Raw genomic sequence first — 15,421 nt, 5'->3', positions numbered from 1 at the left:
ATTTTTTACAGCTTTTCATATCTCAAGTTAACATGGTTCAGTCTTCTAGCTTCTTCAACATATAGGATACCGTTATATTAATTTTTTTAATGTTTATTTTTTGAGAGAGAGACAGAGAGACAGAGCATGAGCAGCGGAGGGGCGGAGAGACTAGGAGACACAGAATCTGAAGCAGGCTTCAGGCTCTGAGCTGTCAACAGAGAGCCCGATGTAGGGCTTAAATTCACAGACTGTGAGATCATGACCTGAGCCAAAGTCAGAAGCTTAACCAGCCAAGCCACCCAGCCCCTATAATAATTTTTTTAATATACTTTCTTCTAGTCTTATCTGGCCTTGCTTTTAAACTTTGTTAGCCAGGTGGCAGAACAGCATTTAATTTAGGGCTAATTTTACCCCACTGCTGAGGCAGAGGCCTTCTGAGTACTCTACTGGACATCCCTGTGAAATACGAGGCTTTCTGCTGTGGCTGGTGGGAATGGGCAGAAAGTCTCATTCAAGGTATGGGTTGATGTTCATTGTTTTACATAGGAATATCCAGTTTTTCCAGTACCATTTATTGAAAAGACTCCTTTTTCCTCGATCTGTCTGTGTACCTTTGTTGAATATCAGTTGACTGTACGTATTTACTATTTCCTACAGGCTTCAGTGAATGGTTGGCTCTCAGGCAGCTCCTTCATTGTCCCTGTAGGGCTTTAAAGAACGCGGAGTGTTGTTTTCTACTGAGCAGAGATTGTTCAGCATTGAGGCACAGGGACGCCCGTCCCATCGGCACATGGGGCAGTGGACACCTCCTGAGAACCCTGGTTCCCAAGCTGAGTCTCACCCTCCTATGCTGGGAAGACCTAGGCAGTGGGCAACTGCTAATCTGCTGACTTCATTCTGAACCCTCTTGTGTGTTCCCTTGTGTCCACATGAAGCTAGCCAGGGATGCCGTAGAGAGAATGTCCTCTGCAGCACTTAACGTGAATGGATTATATAGCTGCATATTACCTACAGCATAGATGACTCAGGAACAGATGTTGAGAGTAGTAAGCAAATCACAGAAGGACACATTTATTAAAATTCTATTTATAAAGGGGCGCCTGGGTGGCTCAGTTGGTTAAGCGTTTGACTTTGGCTCAGGTCAAGATCTCACGGTTCGTGAGTTCAAGCCCCACATCAGGCTCTCTGCTGTCAGTGTGGAGCCTGCTTCATATCTTCTGTCTCCCTCTCTCTGCCCCTCCCCCACACTCACTTGCTCTCTCTCTCTCTCTTAAAAATAAACATTTAAAAAAATTTTAATAAAAAAATAAAATTCTATTTATATGAAAGCAAAACAGATGAGACCAAATAATGAATAGTTTATAGATACACTGAAATACATTAAAATTAAATGGAATTCTGGGTGTTGGTTCCCTCTGGGTAGAAGAGAGAGAGCCATTGAGAAAGGACATTTGGGAGGCCTCAAAGGTACTAGCAATGCTGGATTTCTTAGTCTGAGTGGTGAGTGTACAGGCGTTGAGATTTTGTTGTTGCTGATTTTCTTTAAACCATACGTGTACATTTCACACATTCTCACACAGAATGAAAATTATCCAGCCATTGTATCATAGTTCCTCAGCAGTGATAGATGTTCCCTCTTCACACAGGCTGGACCACTGGAGGAGTTTTCTTTGTACAGCCAGTTTTCTAAAGGAGGAAAAGCCAAATTCTTCACTGGCACTTGGTGTCTTGTTTGCCTGAGGGCTCATCCTTCTGTTGGACTCCTGGTGATACAGAGGTCAATCAAAGAGCCAGGCCTCAGTCCCCTGCTGCTTCTTGGGTAGTGAAGGGGAACTTGCTCTTACTTTGGGTTTTTAGACTCACAGAATGGAGAAGGAATGAGAGAGGCCATTCAGTAAGGGCACTGGGGATGAGACAAGGAGCCAAGGAGATCTCATCAGGAGTTGGCTCCCATGGTCACTGAGAAACCCCTACAAAGGCATTTCCCTTCAGACTGAAGTCTGACAGTCATGAGTCCAGAGCAGATACTGGAAGTGTCTTTACTTCACGTGGATTAGGATCCAGAGACCAGGTAACAGGCACTCGGCCACCCAGTGAGTCACATTTCATGTGTGCTCTGAGGATAATGAAAGTTACTGCTCCCAGAGCCAGGCCGAGGGGTCGCTGCGACACAGGGCAATCTCTTTGCGCCAGTACTAAAATCAGTTTCTGTTTACTGTGTTCTTGCCCTGGGCCAGGCCCCAAAATGAGTGCTTTTCCAACACTGCCTTATGAATTTCTGTCTTCGTCTTTTCCATTTTATTTCAAGCTTGAGTCTAGAGAGAAAGGAAATACTGGAGATGACCTCTCACATCTGTGCTCTTTTCTGGAAGCTTTGAAAGGATGTTGAGATTTGTCTAGGAGGCCTTTGAGTGGCACTGTTTTTGCTTCTGAGAAGCGTCTTGTTGGAGCTACACAGATGGAGGGTGAGCCCAGAACCTGGAAGGGTACCGATACTAAGCAGTAGTAGGGGAGCAGTTCTTAACCTAATACCTGTTGACCTCTCTTTTCTCTGTAAACAGTAGGTAGAGTTATCTTGTGGCTAGAATCAGTGAGGTCATGACACGAGGAGAGTGCTGAAAATCTTGGCTGGGACTTGGGGGAGCTACTAGAGGAGCTGAGAGAGCAGAGGAAGGACTGCGGCAGCGCTGTGGGCCTCTTGAGGCTAAGAAGCAGAGAGAGCACATCATCAGATCAGCCATAGGGAGCCATTTGGAGAGAGCCAAGTGGGGAGAAGCCGGGTAAGAACCAGAGGGGCCCAGGTGCCACAGTGCCTTGGCTACACTGCACATAGTTCTGTCACTTTGGGGAGAAACTTCTCTAAGCTTGTGTCTCCCCATCAGTCCTGTAAGAAGAAGATTACTTGTTAAATTTGTTGGGAAGATGGAAAACTATAATGTATATGATGTGCTTGGTGCAGTTAGTGTAATTAGTAAATACTGAGCAGAATCTGTTCCCATCCCCTTCCCTAAGAAAACAGAAGTTAAAGTATGCCCTGTCCTGGAAGATCTGCCCTAGATGTGGGTGAGAGGAAAGTCAGAAACTTCTGAGCAGTAGGGGAAAACTGGGGGCCTGAGGTTTCAAAGGCTCAGTGACATCGCAGGATAAGATTTGGGAAGTGAGATAGCAAAAAGGATGATAGGATGTTGCACTCCAAGAGTAGGTTCTGGAGCTGAAGATTTCAGAGGTTAAGATGTTCTGGGTTCTGTTTTACTGCTGTGGCATTGGGATTGAGGAGTAGTGAGTCCAGAATGGGGTGTGGGTCATCCCCTGGATCTCTAAGAAGGGATGGAAGTCTTGGTTGTTTGAAACATTGTGGCATGATTAGGAGGGTAGTCATTGTGAGCATTGAAGGGAAGAAAGGGCTTGTGTGTCTGAGGGAATGAAAATATTGTGCCATCCTGGAAGGGAATGGTCTGGGAGCAGCCATGAAGAACCTTGGCACTGATACAGGATGAAGCTGGGTGGTGGGTGGCTTCTATTCAAGAAGCCTATAGGGCAAGCCTATGTGCAAAAGAGGTCAGGCTCTACTTGTTAGAGGTTGTGAGGCTTATAGGCCTTGAACCTGGATGCCTTAAACTGGGCAGCTGCTGCTGCTGCCCCAGATGCTAAGGTTAGCACTATTTCCCTCTAACTGAGCATCTAGTTTGTCTATTGGTATTCAGGCTCCAAACCTTCCTCTTGTACCTAAAAGCTGCCTCTACCTCCCCTATTTCTTTTCATGCCCCATTAACATGCACACTCCAGCACACTTACTCAGTTAGGCCTTTCTGCCTCCTGAAACCACACCTCCTCAGGAAAACTTGAAGTCTCCACTCTGTCTCTCTCTGTCCCAAAAATAAATAAACGTTGAAAAAAAAAAAAAATTTTAAAAAAAAAAAAAAACTTGAAGTCTCCAAAATTCCTCACCTTTGCCTTTGTTCTTCTTGTCATTACAATCTCAAGCTTTGGGGCTGCATTCCTAGAGCTACAGCTCAAGGGATCAGTCCCTCTTCTTTGTCTTCTGCCTTCTGTAGTCTTATGGGTGCTCTGGGTGCTTCATCTCAGTTTCCAAACCCAGCCTTAACACTTGTCATCTTAGTTCTCCGTCCTTTCTTGGTCTGCCCCCTAGGGCCCATAGTGAGCGATTCTGTATGACCTTGACCACCCAGAAAACAACAGTTCTCCTTAGACCTGAATCCTCGGAACTGAAGAAACCACCTCTAGTGTCTACATCCCACCCATCTTTTGTGAATATAGAACAACAGGTCTCTGGTGTGTATAGAATCCCCTTATTGCCTAACTCAAATATTCCTTTGCTGGCCACAGGGACCCTTAGGCTCCCTTTACTGTCCTTCAGCTGAGACCCTACTGCTCTTGTTGGGCCTTAAGTGAGGGATGTGGTCTCTTTAGAGCCAAGCCACCTTCTGCCAAAATAGGAGGAAGCAGAGTTTATAAACTCAGCGGTAGAACAAACATACCCCAAAGTCTTTTTCAGTGTGTTCCCATAGAAGACACCCACAAGTCAATGTGAATTTTGCCTCTCCCCATCAGCTGATAATGTACTTGTTTTTTCTAATTTGCGTACAAAGACTGTGATGCCTCATTTCTCTCTGAAGCTCTAGGAGTGTACATCAGCTTCCCCAGAGCACAGGGCTCAGCATAAAAATCATGTAACTTGGGGTGCTGGGTGGCTCAGTCAGTTAGGCGTCCAACTTCAGGTCAGGTCATGATATTGCAGTTCGTGGGTTTGAGCCCTGAATTGGGCTCTCTGCTATCAGCATGGAGCCCATTTCAGGTCCTCTGTCCTCCATCTCTCTCTGCCCCTCCCTGGCTCGTGCTCTCACTCTCTCAAAAATTAAATAAATAAATAAAAACATTTAAGAAAAATTGTGTAACTTAAGCATTACAGATACTAGTCTCTAGTTACCACTGTGGTTTGCCCTGGTACCTGTAAGGACATTGGGATCTAGCCCCCAAGATCCAACCCTCCAGCTCTGACCAGCTCTTTTTTCCTTCCAGGGAAAGTGCATTTCTTCTCTAGTGGTCTTCTGTTTTCTCACCGTCATCACGGAAGTATCGTCCTTTCCAAGGATCACATGAATTCCATTTTATTCTATGATGGGGTAGGTGTTTTACCAGTCCATGGCTTTGATGTTCAGAAGGATACTCACACTTCTGAGGTGAAAACCAAATAACTCCCTGTCCCTGTTCCTCCACCATGGGGCAGGATTGCCAATAATTTAATTTATTGAAGTATGCTTTAAATACAGTTAACTATATCCATTTAAAGTTTTGATAAATGGGGGCGCCTGGGTGGTGCAGTCGGTTGAGCGTCCGACTTCAGCCAGGTCACGATCTCACGGTCCGTGAGTTCGAGCCCCGCGTCGGGCTCTGGGCTGATGGCTCAGAGCCTGGAGCCTGTTTCCGATTCTGTGTCTCCCTCTCTCTCTGCCCCTCGCCCGTTCATGCTCTGTCTCTCTCTCTGTCCCAAAAATAAATAAACGTTGAAAAAAAAATGAAAAAAAAAAAAAGTTTTGATAAATGTATATACTTGTGAAACCACTATCACAGTCAAGATACAGATGACTTCCATCACCCCTAAACTTTTTTAATGCTCTTTTGCAGTTCATCTTTCCCTCCACTTCTGGCTTCAGGCAACTACCAATTAGCTTTCTGTCACCGTAGATCAGTTTGCAGTTCTAATATGGGCTCCTGGATGGCTTAGTCAGTTAAGCATCTGACTCTTTGTATCGGCTCAGGTCATGATCTCACAGTTGTGGGATCAAGCCTTACATTGGGCTCTGCACCGAGTGTGGAGCCTGCTTGGAATTCTCTGTCTCCCTCTCTGCCCCTCCCCTGCATGTGTGCACACACACTCACTTTCCCTCTCAAAGTAAGCAAATAAAATAAAATAAAATAAAATAAAATAAAATAAAATAAAATAAAATAAAATGTTACATAAATGGACATCATACATTCTGTACCCTTTGAGTCTGGCATTTTTCATTCAGCATAATGATTTTTAGATTCACCCATGTTTGTATCAATAGTTTGTTCCTTCTTGTTGCTTTATTGCCAAATGGTATTTCATTATTTGGATATAACATAAAATTTATCAGACTAATTTATAATTTGAAACTCTAGAAAGTCTCAAGGAGAGAATTTACTAAAAAGTAAAAAAGTAAACTGGATAAAATGTTTTGGTGATTAGAAAAAATTATTTTCTATTAATAATTCTGTCTTTATTAACATGAAGTTAGTTAGCAGATATATGGAAGTACATCAGAAACAGCCTCACACTACCATGTAAAATAGTAAATTGGCAAAGAATAAATAAAAGGTTCTATTGGCAAGGAGAAGTGCAGTAAGTAATATGAATGCCCAGCCATAGGGGTGGCTTTAGAGGATAGTGGGATGCAATCTTTGAAAATATTCACAGATAGTTTGTAGCAACTTGGCAGGTGCTGATGGTAAATGAAGTTTTAAAAGCAGGGTCCTGGGGGGTGCCTGGCTGGCTCAGTCAGTCCAATATGTGCCTCTTGATCTCTGGATTGTAAATTGAGCCCCATGTTGGGTGTAAAGATTACTTTCTCTCTCTCTCTCTCTCTCTCTCTCTCTCTCTCTTTCTCTCCTTTTTTTTTTTTTTAAAGTTTATTTATTTTGAGAGAGAGTGCACATGCACAGGAGAGGCTGTCAGCATGGAGCCTGACTTGGGGCTCAAACTCACGAACCATGAGATCATAACCTGAGCTGAAATCAAGAGTCGGACTCTTAACCAACCGAGCTACCCTGGTAACCTTAAAGATAAAATCTTCAAAAAATAAAATAAAATAAAATAAAATAAAATAAAATAAAATAAAATAAAATAAAATAAAATAAAATAAAATAAAGTAAAATAAAGTAAGGTATGAAATTAGAAAGATAAATACAATTTTGCACTGCCTGAAAAAGGCAAGTCAGTAAATGAATAGGAAAAAAGACTAGAAGGAAAATTACTAAGATGTTAGATGTGGTTGGGTTTATACTATGGAACTTTGGATTGACTTTTTTTTTTAACTTTCTCTATACTATTTTTATATTTTTTCAAAACTTTAATTAGTGAACATGTTATTTTTATAATGAAAACAATTTTTTAAAGAAGATTTTCCCTAAGATCAGGACCAAGACAAGAATGCTCATTTTTGCCACTTCTATTCAATATAGTATTGAAAGTTCTAGCTGGAGTGGTTAGGCAGGAAAAAGAATTACAAAGCATTTAAATTGGAAAGGAAGAAGTAAAATTATCTCTCTTCACAGATGGAATGATCTTATATGTAGTAAACACTAAAGATTCACACATAAAACCTGTTAGAATTAATAAATGAATTCATCAAAGTTGCAGGATACAAAATTGACACCAAAAAATCAGTTGTATTTGTATACCCTGGTAATGACCAGTCTGAAAAAGTTAGTAAAAAAAAACAATTCCATTTACAATAACACCAAAAAGAATAAAATAAAATACTTAAGAATAGATTTACCCAAAGAGGTGGAGACTTATATGCTGAAAACTACAATGCATTGCTGAAATTAAAGAAGTTCTAAATAAATGGAAAGACATCCCATGTTCATGGGTAGGAAGACTTAACATTATTAAGACCACAATTCTACCTAAAGTGATCTACAGAGTCAGTGCAGTCCCTATCAAAATTCAATGGCATTTTTTGCAGAAATAGAAAAACCCACCCTGAAATTCATATGGAGCCTCAAGGTATGCCCAAACAACCAAAATAATATTGAAAAGAGCAAAGTGGAAGGACTCACACTTCCTGAGTTCAGTACTTACTACAAAGCGACAGTAATCAAACAACCGTATGGTATTAGCATAAGGTCAGACCAATAGAATAAAATAGCCCAGAAATAAACTTTTGCATATATGGTCAAATGAGTTTTGACAAGGGTGCCAAGACCATTCAGTGGGGAGGGACAGCCTTTTCAACAAATGGTGCTGGGAAAATTAGATATCCACATGCAAAAGAATGAAGTTAGATCCTTACTTTATGCCGTATACAGAAATCAACCAAAATGGAGCATAGACCTAAATGAAGAGCCAAAACTACTAAACTCTGAGTATAAAACACAGGAGCAAAATCCTCATGACTGACCTAAGAGTAGGCAGTGATTTCTTGAATATGACACCAAAAGCCCAGACAACAAATGAAAAAATATATAAATTGGACTTCATCAAAATTGAAAACTTCTGTGCATCAAAGTACAAGTGCAAGAAAGTGAAAACAACCCACAAAATGAGAGAAAATATTTACAAATCGTGGGGTGCCTGGCTGGTTCAGTTGGTAGAGCATGCAACTCTTGATATTGGGATCATAAGTTTGAGCCCCACATTAAGTATAGAGATTGTTTTTAAAAAGATTGTAAATCTGATAAGGGATTAATACCACAGAAAGAGTTTTGAGGTGACGTTTTCAGTTTAGGAGAAAAGACCCTTGTACTTCCTGTATCTCCCATAACTGGGTATTGGAAAGCCAATACCATAATTCCATAATTCCAGCCATCCATAATTGAACCCTAGTATATCACATAATGTGAAAATAATTGCAGTGAAATTCATTATATGTGTTCTGACAGTAATCATGAGGACTAGTGTCATGCAAATGGCTTTTCTCACTGATGCTCCCTCTTTTTTCTCTTTAGGATTCCACCAGTGTTGTTGCTGCCCTTCTGATAGAGTTCAAAAGTTCTCTGCTTCCTCATCTCCCAGTTCATTTCCATGGATCAAGCAATTTTCTGATGATTGCCCTTTTCCCCAGATCAAAGATATACCAAGCATTTTACTCAGAGGTAACACCAATCATTAGTCAGCAAAACAAATACTTTTCTTTTCCTTAGGAGTTTAGATGGTAAGGCCACATCACAGGGCTAACAGTGAGGTGATGAGAGGCAGAGCTGGGATGGTGGAAGTGGCTGCTTCTAATCCCTGTGGGTCCTGGAATGGTGCTTTTGCCATTGGGAGATGAGAACCTAAAAGAACCAAACAAAAGGCTTTTTAGCTGCTAAGACAAATCTTTGTCCCTTTAAATCCTAATTAGAGTCATTTTTCTTTTAGCTACTTTATTGAATTGTTGGGCCATACCTATTGGATAAGAGCTCTCTAGCCCTCCCCAGTCTCTGCCCATGGTTCACAAGCCCTGCCCTTGTGAATGGTCCCACCTGACAGTCTGCATGTTATAGGCACTCAGTACAGGTTGCATGAGTGAGAGAGCTTACCAAGAATTACACAACCCACTTAGAGACCATGCCGTAGCCAAAGTTAAACACATGGCCAACCTCATGACTGGTGGAAATGCTCGGTAAGGTCTGATCGCAGCAGCTTATAAGGGGACAGTGTCCCTCTCTCAGGACAGATTGACAGAACATGGAAGAGAGAAGGGTTGGCCTGGTTGCAGAGTGGCCTCTCAGGCTAGTCTATGTCTTACTCTTACTGCCTGCTCATCTTTCCTACCTCCTTGTGCTTGTCCTTTCAATTCAGGGACATAGAGATAGCACTTCAGATTCTTCTCAGCTATCTCTGTGCCCCTAAACAGGACTTGCTTGAACTGCTCCTTCTGTCTGGCCCTATCACCAGGGAAGAACATGCCTATGCTGCCAGAACAGTGTTACCTGACACCTTCCTCCGTGCTTCCTGGCTTCTGAAGGAACAGAATCCCTGGGAGAGGAACCCAGAAAGAAATTCTAGTTTTGAAAAATACAGAACAAAATTGCTTCAGGCGTCTATTTTTGAAACAAACTTGTTTGTTATGATGGTTTTTCTCTGTCCTGACAGTCTAGATTTTCAACAACCATCAAATCCCCATGTGGATTCCATATCCTGTTGTTGGGTTTAAAGTGTTCTTTGCTCAAATTCTGTTTTGTTTAGGTCTTCTCCCCCTGGCAACAGCAGGCTAACTCAGGGCTGTCTTTAAAAGTGATCCAGGAAGATGGATTATCTGTGGAACAAAAGAGATTGTAAGTGGCTGCCTTCAGTGTTTATGCTTGTTTCCCTAAGCTGTGTGTGTCTGCTCTCTCTGCAGGACGACTTACGTTATGTAACACAGGGGTCTTGGCTTCTGAAAGGGCCAGCGCAGTCATTTCAGTGCTGCCACTTGCAGGTAGCCAGTGCCCTTGGGGAAATAGAAGTCAAGAGAGATGAAATCCACCAAGAATCAGAAACCTGTAATATTACCAAGGGTTTCAGGCAAGCCTTCCTCTCTGGGTACACCAGTTCTCACACACTAATACCGCACTGTGTTTAAGTCATCGAGATGCTTATTTTGGAAGTGTTGACTCTGTCACAAGACTCTGGCTTGAAAGCATCAAGTTATGTAAAGTGTGGTGCTATAGGGAGATGGAGTTCTAATCTGTGAGCTTTTGATATTCCAGACACTCCAGTGCGCAGAAGCTCTTCAGTGTCCTGGGCCATTCTGCTGGGGAGAAACGGAGTCCTCTAAAGCTACTCCCAGCCAAACTCCCAGAGCTGGACTGGTGAGCTCTGGTTTTCTGTTTATAGATGTTTCATGGTCTGGCTTTTGAAATGTCAGAGACCCCAGCGTTGGTCCTTTCTAAGCTGCTCTTTCCAGGGGCGCCTGGGTGGCTCAGTCGGTCAAGCGTCCGTCTTCGGCTCAGGTCATGATCTCACGGTTCTGTGGGTTCAAACCCCGCATCAGGCTCTGTGCTGACAGCTCAGAGCCTGGAGCCTGTTTCAGATTCCGTGTCTCCCTCTCTCTCTGCCCTTCCCCCACTCGCGCTCTGTCTCTCTCTGTCTCAAAAATAAATAAACATTAAAAAAAAATTTAAGCTGCTTTTTCTTTGTAGCTTCTTAGGGATCAGTGTAAACAGTAGTAGTGACACACCATATAGTTTTATTCTCTAGAGAGTATCTGTCTAAGGTTTCTTTTTTAGCAGTTAGATAAGGCGTTTCTCATGTGAAGGAGCACATTCAGGCAAGGCTGGCAGTGGTAACATTAGCATTGTCTTTGTTTTTCTAGGTTTCTTCAGCATTTTGCCATCAACAGCATTAGTCGAGAGCCTGTGATGAGGACCCATCTCCCAGTCCTGCTACAGCAAGCTGAAATCAACCCTTCTCACCGAGTAGAAAATGACAAGGTACAGCAGCTCAGCAAATATGCTGGGAATTCACAGGAAGATAAGCCCGATAGCCTGCCCTTTGATCTTCTGTGTCAGTTAACAAAAAGAGCTCAAGCAGGGTCCCTTTTGTAAGACTCTCCACCTCCTAGGATACTGATGTAATGATATACAGGAAACCTACTCTGTACAGTGACTGTGTACAGGTGTCTGTACTGACCCCAGCCAAGCCCTGTAGCAGCCATAAAGCCCTAGCACCTTGCCATGCCCTCCCCTGGCTTCTCCACGTCTTTCAGATTCTTGCTCAGTGCTCTCATCCCATCAGCCTTTTCTGTTTGTGACAAGGACTTACCTGGAAGTGGGTGACACATTGAGCTTAATAAGAGGAAGGGCCTTATTGGGCCTTGCTGGCATCACTAGGGTAAGGTGATACTTTATAAACACTGTCTTTCCAAGAGTGGATTTTAATCCGCTCCCACCTCACATGCCCCGCCTTTTGACCCCTCCCGCCATTTCTCTGGAACCAGAAGTCATAATATACTCCAAGAGGGCATTTATTTATACATAAATCTAGAAGACACTCACCTGCAAAAGAAAATAGTACCAAGCAGTTAGAAGCCTGGTTTTTCCCCTAAGGCAAGAGTTTAAAATGAAAATGCCTACTCATTAAAAGGGTGCTATAGGACTGGCCTTAAAGTAAGACGATGTCTGGCTATAAGCACATGTGCTGTGATTTGAGAGCCAGGGACTTGGGCGCTGAGGAATAGGACCAGGGTGGGGAGGAGGATAAACAAGAAGTTGCATGGAATACTGCCCACGGGGACAGTAAGGGATATAGAGTAGGAGCCTGGTTGGAAGGGAGGAGGGAAAACTTCTGGTTCCCACAAAAGAAGAGAGATCCACAGCCATCTTTGTGCTGATGTGACCAACTAGAGTGGTAACTGCCACCAGCTAAGCTTTAATCTAACTCATCTGTGACCAGGCCCATCCCAGTGAGTCTTGTGAAATAAAAATTTACATCGAGGGGTGCCTGGGTGGCTCAGCCGGTTAAGCATCCAACTTCGGCTCAGGTCATGATTTCGTGGTTTGTGGGTTCAGGCCCCACGTTGGGCTTTGTGCTGACAGGTCGGAGTCTGGACCCTGCTTCGGATTCTGTGTCTTCCTCTCTCTCTGGCCCTCCCCCACTTGCCCTCTGTGTCTCTATATCAAAAAATAAATACACATTAAAAAATTGTTTTAAAAATTTACATTGATACTGTTCAGTAGGTGTATGGTTCCTTTCCTCCCCTGCTCCACCTCTTCTCTGTCACTGGATTTCTTTAAGTTGCTTCAGAATACATACCTGCAGAGGGCCCTGTTTTCATCTGGTTGTGTGTTAAGGCTAAGACAGTCCAACCTGCTCTTCACCTAGTCAAGATTCAGACGTACTTCCTACATTCTGTTTGCTTCCTTAGCTCAGGCCATTTGGCTTGGGTGGATTGGGCAGCCAGACAGAAACATCCCCATGCCACTCCTCTTCCTTGGCTGAGCTTACTTACCACACCAGTTTAGCCTGTGGCACTTTGTCTCAGACCTCCTTTCTGCCCAGTGTTTTCCATGGTATTTTAACTGATCTAGTCAAGCCTGCTGCATAGAAATTATATTAGTAACACTACATTTTACGTGGTGTTTGCTGTGTCCCACACACACTGTTCTAAACACTTTACATATATTAACTCAGTTAACCATCACACCCACCTGCAAGATAGGTTCTGTTATTAGCCGAAGGACATATATCTAGGTGAGTGCTGGTGCTGAGGTTCAAACCCACAGAACCTGGTTCCAGAAATCATTTCTCTTAACCTGTTACACAACGCTGCCTCCCTGTTGAATGACAAACTCACGTGACTTTTCTTTCATGTAGGTAACTATCAGCATTGTAACTGGCCTCCCAGGCTGTCATGCTAGCGAGCTCTGTGCTTTCCTGGTCACTCTGCATAAGGAATATGGCAGGTTAGTACAGCTGCTGCCTTTGCTTTGGGGAAAGGGATTCTATGCCTGGTCCCACATAGGCACTGGGAAACCTTCAACATGTACTGGCCTTTGGTGTGATTGGTATTAGCACAGGAGCCATCCATCCATTCATTTAACACATTTATACTGAACACGTCCTGTATGCCAGACATTGTTCTAAGTGTGGGCGACAAATGAAAAAAAAAAAACAGACTAAAAATGTCTCTGCCTTTGTGGACCTTACATTCTAGTTTAGGAAGACAATTAATCAGACAAGGAAAGTAGTATATTAGCTAGTGAAAAGTGCCACAGAGATAACAAAGTAGAGAAGGGTATAGGGATTACCAAGCTGGGAGGGAGGTCCCAGTTTTAAATTGGGTGCTCAGGGAAGACCTCACTGAGAAGCTGGCATTTGAGCAGAGGCCTGAGGAGATGAGAGGAGTGAGTCTTTGGAAATCTGGAGACAAGCACTGTAGCAGCAGAACTAGCACAGGCAAAGGCCAGGGAGTGTGCCTGGTTAACAGGGCAACTCAGGACCAGGGTGATTAGAACTTGGGAGCTGGTGGGTGTGCTCCGTCCCTGACCACAAGGGGACTGCATCCGTTCCAGTGCATCTGGGACACGTTGGCTTAGGGGAAATTGGGAAGATCGTTCATCCATCACTTTCATATGGCTGGCAGATGACTAAACATCCCTGGCTAACTGAACAGGCATTTAATATCTAGTCAGTCTACCTTGAAGTAAGGCATCCTGCAGGAGGCCATAAGGAAGATGGAAAAGATGGAAATCACCTAGAAGTTTGGGAGTTTAGGGAGATGTGGGAGGTTGGACAAGTTTTACAGAGATGCTCCAGAAATATTGGTCTTCTTACAAGTACTAAGTAGCTAGCCAGTTCCTCCCTTGTTTCCATTTCTTTTGTTGTAGAAATAGTCTGAATTCTTCACCCTGCTCACTTCTTAGCAAAAATTTTACTCAGCACCAGACTGAAGCCATTTTATTGGATGGTCCTTCAGGAAATGACTGCCCAGTCATAAGGAGTCTTTCTCAATTCCGAAGTCTGATTAATGGTCATGTGCTTACCTGACCTTTTCCCCTGTGGCAAGGCATTTCCTGTCAAAAGTTCCAGTGATAGTGGTTTCAGGATACGGAGCTCCCCAGGCCTCCTGTGCGGGGTCACTGGGCAGAATGTCTGTGGAAGTACTGGTCACATTTGGATCCACTGGCTGAGTCTGTGGGGCCCGGCCATCAGGCAGCCCCCGTGCTGAGATTATACTTGCCGTTTCCAGGTGGATGGTATACCGCCAAATCATGGACAGCTCCGAATGTTTTCATGCTGCCCACTTCCAGAGATACCTTTCCAGTGTCCTGGAGGCCCAGCAGAACCGCTCTGCCCGCCAGTCAGCCTACATCCGCAAGAAGATTCGACTGCTAGTGGTGTTGCAAGGGTGAGCACTGGAAGTCTTCCGGGGACAATGGGAATGGTGATGACCTTGCCATTACTGTTGTATTTTGTGTGTGGCTAGCCTGGGACACAGAATGACCTCCACATTTGCATGAGCAGAGTCTGCACTACCCAGAGAGGCCTCAGACAAGCAAGGACTCCGGTTACCATCTTGTGGCCCAGAGAGCTGCTGTAGCTTTCCCACAAGTTTTAAGTTTGGTTTCAGCACGATGGTATCCTCAAAATTCTCTATCCTCACGGTAGAGAATTAGGGAAGAGATTCTCTGGGCAAGATTCTTTGATAATTCTTGTAACAGTAGTGGCCCTGAGGTCTCTTCCTTTGCCGTCTGTTTCAATCCTCCCTCATGTGGAGTTGCAGAGGCAGCCCCTATCCTCTGCATTCTCGACCCCCACCATTCCCAGGATGGCTGGTCCAGGAGGTTTTCCTGGGACCCTCAGTGGGGAACATGAATAGTCCAGTTGGGCAGGAAGCTCCCTGTGAGGATAGGTTGGACAGAGTGAGTACCACTGCTTCAGTGACCCTCGCTGAAAGGAGTTTACCTCGACCTGTTTGTTCTAAGGCCTTCCAGGGAGGAGCCCTATGCAGGCCCACCACCCCCCAGGCCCAGAAGAGAGCATGCCAGGTCAGGGAAAACATAGTCTGTGGTCTTGATGATGGCTGGTAATACGGAAGCTTTTGGCAGTTCTCACAAAGCGCTTTTGTGCTATGCTATGTTTTTTGTGCTCGTAATAATTACTGTTTGCAATTGGCTAATTGTTTCCAGTAGAGAGCAGGCCCAGATCCAAAGCTCTGTTGGGTTTCCTGGGCGGATGGATGGTGAGAAGTGGAGAAAAGCTGGGCTGGTG

At 43.9% G+C, this 15,421-nt stretch overlaps 1 protein-coding gene and 1 long non-coding RNA gene across 5 annotated transcripts in view; one reads left to right on the top strand and one right to left on the bottom strand.

Moving 5' to 3' along the window:
- Positions 1 to 15,421, top strand: part of CA3H20orf194 (chromosome A3 C20orf194 homolog) — a 130,650-nt gene that overhangs the window by 76,956 nt on the left and 38,273 nt on the right. For all 4 annotated transcript variants that reach the window (XM_011280924.4, XM_019826770.3, XM_011280923.4 and 1 more), the window contains 7 exons: positions 5,023 to 5,126; positions 8,695 to 8,841; positions 9,917 to 10,005; positions 10,420 to 10,521; positions 11,025 to 11,142; positions 13,025 to 13,113; positions 14,400 to 14,558. In XM_011280924.4, the coding sequence (XP_011279226.2) occupies positions 5,023 to 5,126; positions 8,695 to 8,841; positions 9,917 to 10,005; positions 10,420 to 10,521; positions 11,025 to 11,142; positions 13,025 to 13,113; positions 14,400 to 14,558 (808 nt within the window). The remainder of the gene's footprint in view (positions 1 to 5,022; positions 5,127 to 8,694; positions 8,842 to 9,916; positions 10,006 to 10,419; positions 10,522 to 11,024; positions 11,143 to 13,024; positions 13,114 to 14,399; positions 14,559 to 15,421) is intronic.
- Positions 8,855 to 9,915, bottom strand: LOC109498062. Its single transcript, XR_002154632.2, has 2 exons — positions 9,661 to 9,915; positions 8,855 to 9,021 (listed from the first exon to the last, which is right to left on the bottom strand). It is a non-coding gene; the product is annotated as an uncharacterized LOC109498062 (long non-coding RNA).

Source organism: Felis catus, chromosome A3, assembly GCF_018350175.1.
Source record: "Felis catus isolate Fca126 chromosome A3, F.catus_Fca126_mat1.0, whole genome shotgun sequence".
NCBI lineage: Eukaryota > Metazoa > Chordata > Mammalia > Carnivora > Felidae > Felis > Felis catus.
The sequence above is the reverse complement of the archived record's forward strand: the minus strand, read 5'-3'. Positions and strand labels throughout refer to the sequence as shown.